This window comes from Pan paniscus, chromosome 1 (assembly GCF_029289425.2).
Source record: "Pan paniscus chromosome 1, NHGRI_mPanPan1-v2.0_pri, whole genome shotgun sequence".
Taxonomy (NCBI): Eukaryota; Metazoa; Chordata; class Mammalia; order Primates; family Hominidae; genus Pan; species Pan paniscus.
This window is the reverse complement of record NC_073249.2, coordinates 214,468,995-214,479,916: the sequence shown is the minus strand read 5'-3', so window position 1 is coordinate 214,479,916 and position 10,922 is coordinate 214,468,995. Positions and strand designations below refer to the sequence as shown.

The window sequence follows — 10,922 nt, the reverse complement described above, 5'->3', positions numbered from 1 at the left end:
CCATCTCAAAAAAAAAAAAAAAGAAAGAAAGAAAACCATATAGTGATATATAATGGCCATTCCAGGAATGCCAGCCAATCACAGAAAAATCGAAGTGTAATTCAGCATACTGACAAACTAAAGGGGGAAAAGCAAGGTTCCTACAAAATGCAGAAAGGAATTGAAGAAAAATCAAATTAAATTTATCATAGCATATTTTGGAAAATGAAATGTTGTGCTAAAAACTTGCATTAAACATCAGATGTAATGGATAAACATTAGCTCCCTTCCTACTGAGATATGAAACAAGGTAAGACCCTCAGCACCTTAGGATTTGAAGGCACGTAGGTATTTTGGTTAGTAGTAAAGACTCCAGATCCAGCAGATCCAGACTGTTTAATTTAAGTTCAAAACTGGCTCAGCACCATCCTGGCTAACACGGTGAATCCCCATCTCTACTAAAAATGCAAAAATTAGCCAGACATGGTGGCAGGCACCTGTAGTCCCAGCTACTCGGGAGGCTGAGGCAGGAGAATGGAGTGAACCTGGGAAGCAGAGCTTGCAGTGAGCCGAGATCGCGCCACTGCACTCCAGCCTGGGCGACAGCACGAGACTCCGTCCCAAAAAAAAAAACTGGCTCAGTGGCCAATGGCTCTGTGGTCTTACCCAACTTACTTAACCTCTCTGTGCCTTAGCTCATTCACATATAAAATGGGATAATATCAATATTGACTTCACAGAGTGTTATAAGTTAATCTATTTAAGTACTTCGAGCTGGATTTGACATAGGGCAAGCAAGGATATTTTTATTGTTATTATATTTGAAAAATATATTAGTTACAAACTTAGGTGAGAGACCAAGGTCTATGGTAAAGTTGATTATAAGCCTTCATACACCCCTGTCATTCTGAAAATCTTAATTATAACAAGGCCCGGTGGAGTGGCTCACGTCTGTAATCCCAGCACTTTGGGAGGCTGAGGTGGGTGGATCACCTGAGGTGAGGTGGGCGGATCACCTGAGGTCAGGAGTTCGAGACCAGCCTCACCAAAGTGGCAAAACTATCTCTCTATTAAAATACAAAAAATAGCTGGGCATGGTGGTGGACACCTGTAATCCCAGGTACTCGGTAGGCTGAGGCAGGAGAATCACTTGAATCCAGGAGGCAGAGTTTGCAGTGAACCAAGATGGAACTATTGCTCTCCAGCCTGGCGACAGAGTGAGACTCCATCTCCAAAAAAAAATAATTAATTATAACAGCATGTCCATTCACTCTCCAAAGTGTCTAGGACTGGACAATTAATTGTGAGGCCCTCTTCTGTAGCACCCTACACTATAGCATATATGTGGATTAATATAAATACACATACAAAGTTCAAGTATATATTCCATATACTTTCTATATACTTATATTCTAAGAGGTCACATGCAAATTCAAGGCTACGTCAAAAAGTAGAGTGGCTATCTATGGAAAGGGGAGTGGAAGTGAATCATGGTAATAAAAAATAGGTGTAGATATAGATATGAATATGTAGACATACACACACATAGCGGCAAGAAAAGGGAATGTCATGGACCAATGATGACAGTGAGCCATGTAAAAAGGCTACAATTTTTGTGATTGTGTGTCCATTTTCAGGATGGGTTGTAGCTTACCTTTTTAGAAAGGCTGATGGCATAGTCATAGTGAATAAATGATTATAAAATGTGTTTCATTTCTGGTGCACCTCTGGAGAAACTTGACACAGAGTCTCTGATGCCCAAGCTGGAGTACAGTGGTGCTATCTCAGCTCACTGCAACCTCTGCCTCCTGGGTTCAAGTAATTCTCATGCCTCAGCCTCCCAAGTAGCTGGGATTACAGGCATGCCACCACACCCAGCTAATTTTTGTATTTTTAGTAGATAATGGGGTTTCACCATGTTGCCCAGGCTGGTCAACTCCTGGCTTCAAGTGTTCCGCCAGCCTCAGCCTCCCAAAGTGCTGAGATTACAGGTGTGAGCCACCACGCCTAGGAAGACTGGATTACTTTAATATAATTTTTACCACCCCATGGGAAAATACAGCCAGACCCCTCATAAGGTATTTTTTTTCACCAACTACAATCAGAAGCACTGATCATAAAGTATTTACTGGAGAACCTATGCCTTTGATAATAGAACCTCATGTATCCCCTGCACATTTTAGCTCTGACCGTGTAATCAGGGGTTCAACTCCAACGGATTAACCATTGCTTAAGTTGCAAAGCCTAAATTGCTCAGGCATGTCCGATGGGAAAAAGGTTTAACCTCTTAACTGTTAACACAGCCTGGCTGACTGTTTGAATTGGCATCACCTGAAACCAGTTGGAAAGGCCATGTGAGCTTGCTCCACTATCTCCAGATTGGGGAGACAGGCTTGGAACTTGTCTCCTGTCTCCCTGTCAGTTAACTATTTTTTATTTTTATTTTTATTTTTTTCTTTGAGACAGAGTCTTGCTCTGTTGCCCAGGCTGGAGTGCAGTTGCATGATCTCAGCTCAGTGCAAACTTGGCCTTCCGGGTTCAAGTGATTCCTGCCTCAGCCTCCCCAGTAGATGGGATTACAGGCGTGCATCACCATGCCTGACTAATTTTTGTATTTTTAGTAGAGAGGGAGTTTCACCATATTGGTCAGCCTGGTCTGGAACTCCTGACCTTGTGATCTGCCCGCCTCGGCCTCCTAAAGTGCTGGGATTACAGGCATGAGCCATTGTGCCCAGCCCAGTTAACTCCTAATAATTTTTAATTTTTTCCCAAAATGGAGTCTTGCCCTGTCACCCAGGCTGGACTGCAGAGGTGCAATCTCAGCTCACTGCAACCTCTGCCTCCCAGGATCATGCCATTCTTCTGACTCAGCCTCCCGAGTAGCTGGGATTACAGGAATGGATCACCACACCAGCTAATTTGTGTATTTTTAGTAGAGACAGGGTTTTCCCATGTTGTCCAAGTGGTCTCAAACTCCTGACCTTGTGATCTGACTCCCTCGGCCTCCTAAAGTGCTGGTATTATAGGCACGAACCACCGTGCCCAGCCTTTTTTGCTTTTCTCAAACCATGGTGGTGTAGTATTGGGTTCTATGCACTTAGGAGAGTGAGCTCATCATTCAGTAACAATATAACTCAGTACCACGAGACCTTTCAAAGACTATTTCCAGTAGGTGAAGGAGGCTTTCGATGATGATTGGACCTTCATGCCCTATCATTTGGAGATTGTGTCTTTTAAAATGGCCCTAAGGGAAATCTGCCCATGAGCAGCATTGGATGAGACCATACCAGGTGACTTAAAATTAAGGATAACCAAGGAAAAAAGCCTTTCTTAGAAGCAGACATCATCACATGGTAGACAGCTTTTTTAAGAAAATGGAACAAAACTCCATTCGATCTCCTTCCATTGACTGAGACTTGGTTTTGTTTTGTATTAACACAAAATGATCAAGCCTACATTTTATTTTGTTACGTACTTTCACCACTCAAAGCAAACACTTTCTAAGGTCTCTTGTTCAAAATTTAGCCACTGTCACTAACCAAAGCAATTGCTGGCTATGGAGTCATTTAGATGAATGGGAAGGATCACAACTAATAGTAGAACCTGCTCTCACACACGGTTGGGTAATATTTATAATTAAATGACTCGGCACTGAGAAGAAGCTATAGATGCAAATGGGTGGCCTATGACTATTATTGATTTCATTACTGGTAACTTATCTCTATGCATAGGAAACATTAGTGTAACTGGGTCTAATCTAGGTGGTGTCCCAGACTCTTGTTGCCCAGGCTGGAGCGCAATGGCACAATCTCAGCCCACTGCAACCTCCACCTCCCGGGTTCAAGTGACTCTACTGTCTCAGCCTCCCAAGTAGCAGGGATTACAGGCATGTGCCACTACAGCCAGCTAATTTTGTATTTTTAGTAGAGACATGGTTTCTCTGTGTTGGTCAGGCTGGTCTCCAACACCCAACCTCAGGTTATCCTCCGGCCTTGGCCTCCCAAAGTGATAGGATTACAGGCACGAGCCACCGAACCTGGATAGAGAACATTTCTGATGGCTCCATATTGATGGAACTTCAAATAACTCTCTGGTAAATTATTTTCTGTAATACCCTTAAATAAAAAATGGAGAAGCTGAGATCCAGATCAATGTAGACTTTGGTACAGAGTTGGTGGTACCAGGGCTGCCATATCCAGGTTACACCCCAACCTGATATATCAGCAAATCTCTTGGAGTAAGGAAAATATTTCTGAGGAGGTGTTTCACATGAAGTTCAGAAAACTCCTGTGTTTGAAGCAGTCCAAATGACATTTTGTGGCAACAAAATATATGGTCTACTTAACAGAGAAGGAGACTATGTAAGAAAAAAAAAAAAAAAGATGTTTATCCTGAAATGAGCAAAGCATTGGGAATGGATGTGAGATTATTTTGGGAGAAAAATAGAAGACGAAGGTTTTGAAAGGAAAAATAAGGAGGATTATATAAATTGTTTTGAAAGACCCATCCTTGGTCCTAATAATCAAAACCAAAGGGGCATCAGTGAAATGTTGGATAGATTCCTCCTCCACCCCCTCAGTAACCCCCAACATGTTTACCAAGTCTTGGTTCACTCCCAGGATCCCATTAAAACACCAAGCTCAACCAAGCCCATCCTCTACCCTCACTTCCCTTTGCAATTTTGACATGATTTTGTTACAGGACCATCAGATTCCTATGCCTGCTGCACAGTAGCTTACCAATATTTTGAGACAGCAGTGTTTGCAGCAGAGAGTTTAATGATCACAGGGTGGCTAAATGAGAAGCTAGGAGGAGATCCTCAAATTCATCTCCCCAAGGAGTACTGAGGGTTTCCAGTGGATCCTGGATAGCAAGGGGCTGGAAAGTTGATATAGAGTTAAGAGGGATGAAGTCATCAGGATGTCAAAACTGCATTCTTTGGTGAGTTGGTGCCTTGCAGAGCCCTTCAGATCAGCTGGCATCTGTACTTTCACTGACATGCAGAACGTAAGAATATCTCAAATGAAAAAGTTAATGTTTTACAAGGCTTAAATTGTTGTCTGCAGGGCAGTTAAGGGGAACTGTAATCTAAGGTCTAAATGATTTGGGGACAGTAGGCTGCCAGCAACCATGAGGAAGAAGGTCAGAGAGCAAGCTGACCTCATGGTGAATGCTGAATGCACTGCAAGCTTGGTTTATTTTTGTTTCTCCCCCTCCCTTCTTCACTGATTAAATTTATAAAGTTTATAGGTATCGTTTCAATTTCTTCCAAAGAAGCCTTAACCTAAGCACTGAGACCACTCACGCCCTGAGCGGCACCTCTCTTCCACCAGCACGAGGGAATAAACTGCTACCTTAGGTGATATAAAACCCACAAGACCATTCCATACATGGAGATTTTTATTCTTATTTTGTAGGGATGACTCCTCTGTTTTTATAAAGCTGTTTTAACTAGAAAGCATTTTTATAATTTTGATGTGGCCAAAGATCTCCCCACAACACTACTTTCAGGTTTTATTTTTCTGTCTAATATCTGGAACAGATCAACCCCTTCCCTGCCTCACACTCAGGACATGAAGGCAACATATCAGTAAAATTCCATCAGTGTTTGTGGATTTCATGAATGAATGCATTTTTTTTTTTTTTTGACAAAATCTCCCTCTGTCACCCAGTCAGGAGGGCAATGGTGTAATCTCGGCTCACTGCAAACTCAGCCTCCAGGGTTCAAGGGATTCTCCCACCTCAGCCGCATGAGTAGCTGGACTACAGGCAGCCACCATCGTGCCTGGCTAACTTTTCTATTTTTGTAGAGACAGGGTTTCACCATGTGGGCCAGGCTGGTCTTGAACTCCTGACCTCCCGTGATCCACCTACCTTGGCCTCCCAAAGTGCTGGGATTACAGGTGTGAGCCACCTCACCTGGCCTTGAGTGAATGAATTCTTGACTTCCACTGTATCCCTAACGCTGTCAATTTCTTAATTCATGAAATGAATATGCATATGTGATATGAATGGATATCTGGTTCAATCCATTAGTCTTCGGACAGCCAAAAACCCAATCAGGATTAACTGAGTGGAGCTTCAGAAATGCAACCAGATATCGCTTTTTGATTGGAAGCTAGCAGCGGATATGGGGAGGGGCGTGGGTGGGAGTTGTGATGAGAAAGGTCAATAAAAGCTTCTAAAGACCCACAGGACAGACTCAAAGTCTTCAAGCCTGGAGTTCCTGCTTGGCTCTTCCTGAGGTCTGAGCACATTCTAAACTACATCCAGATCTGGTAAGTCACTAATTTCTGTAAGGACACTCCCATCTGACCTACAGTCAGCCGATGTAGAATGGTGACAGTGCAGCCTACGACGGCACAGAACTATATCCTGTCTTTTTTTCTTTTTTTCATATGACCAGTTTCAAGCTTTGATTTTTTTTCTGAATGCAATTTTGTCTTTATTTCAAAAATGTTGATTGTGCTTTTCTTTACGTCATTTCAGAATTCTTGTTGGGAGCCATTTTGTGAAGAGAGGAAGACTGAGCTGTTTTGGCTGCATTTCTGGCCTCGAGCTGCAGTCAACTTCTCCACGTAGAACCCGGCAGTAGGAGACTTAGAATCGAATCTCTTCTCCCTCCCGCCTCCTGTTTTTGGCTTTTGGAGAAACCTTATCATCCAACACAATGGCCAGCAACGTTACCAACAAGATGGATCCTCACTCCATGAACTCCCGTGTGTTCACTGGGAATCTCAACACTCTTGTTGTCAAGAAATCGGATGTGGAGGCGATCTTTTCCAAGTATGGCAAAATTGCGGGCTGCTCTGTTCATAAGGGCTTTGCCTTCGTTCAATATGATAAGGAGAAAAATGCCCGGGCTGCTGTAGCAGGAGAGGATGGCAGAATGATTGCTGACCAGGTTGTAGATATTAACCTGGCTGCAGAGCCAAAAGTGAACCGAGGAAACGCAGGTGTGAAACGATCAGCAGCAGAGATGTACGGCTCCTCTTTTGACTTGGACTATGGCTTTCAACGGCATTATTATGATGGGATGTACAGTTTCCCAGCACGTGTACCTCCTCCTCCTCCCATTGCTCTGGCTGTAGTGCCCTCGAAACGTCAGCGCGTATCAGGAAACACCTCACGAAGGGGCAAAAGTGGCTTCAATTCTCAGAGTGGAAAGCGGGGATCTTCCAAGTCTGGAAAGCTGAAAGGAGATGACCTTCAGGCCATTAAGCAGGAGTTGACCCAGATAAAAGAGAAAGTGGATTCTCTCCTGGAAAACCTGGAAAAAATTGAAAAGGAACAGAGCAAACAAGAGGTAGAGGTGAAAAATGCTAAGTCAGAAGAGGAGCAGAGCAGTAGCTCCATGAAGAACGATGAGACTCATGTGAAGATGGAGTCTGAGGGGGGTGCAGATGACTCTGCTGAGGAGGGGGACCCACTGGATGATGATGATAATGAAGATCAGGGGGACAACCAGCTAGAGTTGATCAAGAATAATGTAAAAGAGGCTGAGGAAGGAGAGGATAACAGAGACAGCACCAATGGCCAGGATGACTCTTAAGCACATAGTGGGGTTGAGAAATCTTATCCCATTGTTTCTTTACCTAGGAGCTTGTCTAACAACAAATTTTTCACCAGATCCTCTCCCTTAGTATCTTCAGCACATGCTTACTGTTCTCCCCATCCTTGTCCTTCCCACATTCATTAATTCATATTGCCCTGCACCTAGTCCCATTTTCACTTCCCTTGACACCCCTAGTAGTTTTCCTAAGTCTTACCCTGTAATTTTTGCTTTTAATTTAGATACCTCTTTATGACTTAACAGTAAAAAGGATGTATGGTTTTTATCAACTGTCTCCAAAATAATTTCTTTTTATGCAGGGAATACAGTTCTTTTCTTTCATACATAAGTTCAGTAGTTGCTTCCCTAACTGCAAAGGCAATCTCATTGAGTTGAGTAGCTCCTGATAGCAGCTTGGAGTTAGAAGTATGTGTGTTACACCCCATATTAGTGTGCTGTGTGGGGCAGTTCAACAAAAATCTAACAATGTATTTTTGTGAATGAGAGTTGGCAGGCATGTCAAATGCATCCTCAGAAACATAATTGGTGTTATAGTCTTCAAACATGTTTTCTAAAGTTGATACTGTGGGTTATTTTTGTGAACAGCTTCATGTTTGGGACCTTTTTCCTCAAAATAAACAAGTCCTTATTAAACCAGCAATTTAAAGAAAAAAAGTTCTTGGTGGGAGCAGTGACCCATGCCTGTAACTACAACACTTTGGGAGGCCAAGGCGGGAGGATCATTTGAGCCCAGGGCTTCGAGACCAACCTGGGCAACATGGCAAAACCCTATCTTTACAAAACATTTGTTTTGAGGGGTGGGATGGAGTTTCACTCTGTTACCCAGGCTGGAATGGAGTGGCACAATCTCAGCTCACTCCAACATCCACCTCCCAGGCTCAAGCAATTCTCATGCCTCAGCCTCCTGAGTAGCTGGGATTATAGCCACCCGCCACCATGCACAGCTCATTTTTATATTTTTGGTAGAGACGGCGGTTCACCATGTTGGCCAGGCTGGTCTCGAACTCCTAACCTCAAGTGATCCACGTGCCTTGGCCTCCCAAAGGGCTGAGATTACACCAGTGAGCCACCAATGCCCTGCCTCTTTTTTAAAAAATTAGACGGGCATGGTTGAAGAGGAGCAGCCCCTCCACACCTGTGGGTATATCGCATCAGGTGGGACGAGAGACTGAGAAAAGAAATAAGACACAAAGTATGGAGAAAGAACAGTGGGCCCAGGGGACTGGTGCTCAGCATAAAACATGTGAGAAAAGGAATGTGTGTCACAAATAAGTTCAAGGGAAGGTACTCTGCCTGGATCTGCATGTAGGCCAGATGTACGCTTCTCTCCACCCAAGCATCTCAGTGGAGTAGAGAATAACAGAGCAGCATTGCTGCCAACATGTCTCACCTCACACCACAGGGCAGTTTTCCTCCTATCTCAGAATAGAACAAATCTGCAATTGGGTTTTATCCTGAGACATTCCATTCCCAGGGGGAGGCAGGAGACAGAGGCCTTCCTCTTATCTCAGCTGCAAGAGGCCTTAATCTTTTACTAATCCTCCTCAGCACAGACCCTTCACGGGTGTCGGGCTGGGGGATGGTCAGGTCTTTTCCATCCCAAGAGGCCATATCTCAGGCTATCACATGGGGAGAAACCTTGGACAATATCCGGCTTTCCAGGACAGAAGTCCCTGTGGCTTTCCACAGTGCATTGTGCCCCTGGTTTATCGAGAATGGAGAATGGCAATGATTTTACCAAGCATATTGCCTGTAAACATATTGTTAACAAGGCACATCCTGCACTGCCCTAGATCCCTTATACCTTGATTCCATACAACACGTGTTTTTGTGAGCTCAAGGTTGGGGCAAAGTTACAGATTAGCAGCATCTCAGGGCAAAGCAATTCTTCAGGGTACAGGTCAAAATGGAGTTTCTTATGTCTTCCTTTTCTACATAGACACAGTAACAGTCTGATCTCTCTTTTCCCTACACATAGTGGCATGCATCTGTAGTCCCAGCTATTTGGGTGGCTGAGGTGGGAGGATCCCTTGAACCCAGAAGATTGATGCTGCAGTGAGCCATGCTCACACCAGTGCTGTACTCCAGCCTGGGCAGCAGAGTCAGACTCTGTCGGGAAAAAAAAAAAATCTTAACCAAGCAGTTAAAAAAAATCCAATTAATTGTAATCAGTAGGCAGATCCCAAATGCCTCAAAGAGGGAGAGAAAGAGTTTAGAAGGCTCTACATGCTAGCATCCCATTCAGACTGTTTAATCCTACCATTGTGGTTTTGTAAGAAAAACAGTCTTAAAGATTTCCAATAATTCCCACAATGGCCATAAATTAACCTGGGTGTCATTTTCCCACCAACTTAAAAAGGCACGTGAGAGGCTGGGCACAGTGGCTCACACCTGTAATCCCAGCACTTTGGGAAGCCGAGGCAGGTGGAACACCTGAGATCAGGAGTTCGAGACCAGCCTGGCCAACATGGAGAAACTCCATTTCTACTAAAAGTACAAAAAATAGCCGGGCGTGGTGGTAGGCACCTGTAATCTCAGGTACTTGGGAGACTGAGGCAGGAGAAACAGTTGAACCCAAGAGGTGGAGGTTGCATTGAGCCAAGATAGCACCTTTGCACTCCAGCCTGGCCACAGAGCAAGACTCCATCTCCAAAAAATACTACTAATAATAATTATAACAGCATGTCCACTCACTCCCCAAAGTGTCCAGGACTGGACAATTAATTGTGAGGCCCTCTTCTCTAGCACCCTACGCTATAGCATATATGTGGATTAAAATAAATACACATAAAAATGCAAGTATATATTCTATATACTTTCCATATACTTATATTATATAAGGTCACATGCAAATTCAAGGCTAGGTCAAAGAGTAGAGTGGCTATATGTGGAAAGGGGAGTGGAAGTGAATAATGGTAATAAAAGGAAACAGATAGATATAGATATAGATATGAACAAGTAGACATACACATATATAGCTGCAAGAAAGGGGGTTGTCATGGACCAGTGATGACAGTGAGCCGTGTAAAAAGGCTAAAATTTTTGTGATTGTGTTTCCATTTTCAGGATGAGTTGTAGCTTACCTTTTTAAAAAGGCTGATGATGCAGTCATAGCAAATAAGTGATTATAAAATGTGTTTCCTTTCTGGGGCAATTCTGGAGAAATCTCTAATGGTATGAGAATTCAGTTTACTGGGCAGGTTATCACACAGATAAAATTTTACAGATCCAATGACACTAGCATTAACTTCATTATCCTTGGTATTCTATAAAGGTTGAGTGAACAAATGGTATCTTTAAACGAAAATTAGCTAAACTGACAAAGAAAATTGGATTATTATTATTTATTTTTGAGACAGAGTCTCTGTTG

General features: G+C 43.3%; 1 protein-coding gene across 5 annotated transcripts in view; it reads left to right on the top strand.

Annotated features, from left to right (window-relative positions):
* Positions 1 to 8,187, top strand: part of LOC134729813 (heterogeneous nuclear ribonucleoprotein C-like 2) — a 30,926-nt gene extending 22,739 nt beyond the window's left edge. For 4 of the 5 annotated variants that reach the window (XM_063601823.1, XM_063601836.1, XM_063601831.1 and 1 more), the window contains one exon: positions 6,469 to 8,187. In XM_063601823.1, the coding sequence (XP_063457893.1) occupies positions 6,650 to 7,531 (882 nt within the window). In that variant the 5' untranslated portion in view covers positions 6,469 to 6,649 and the 3' untranslated portion in view covers positions 7,532 to 8,187. Of the gene's footprint in view, positions 1 to 6,166; positions 6,258 to 6,468 lie in introns of all 5 variants that reach the window. The other variant, XM_063601825.1, reaches the window with a different exon arrangement.
* The last annotated feature ends 2,735 nt before the right edge of the window (positions 8,188 to 10,922 follow it).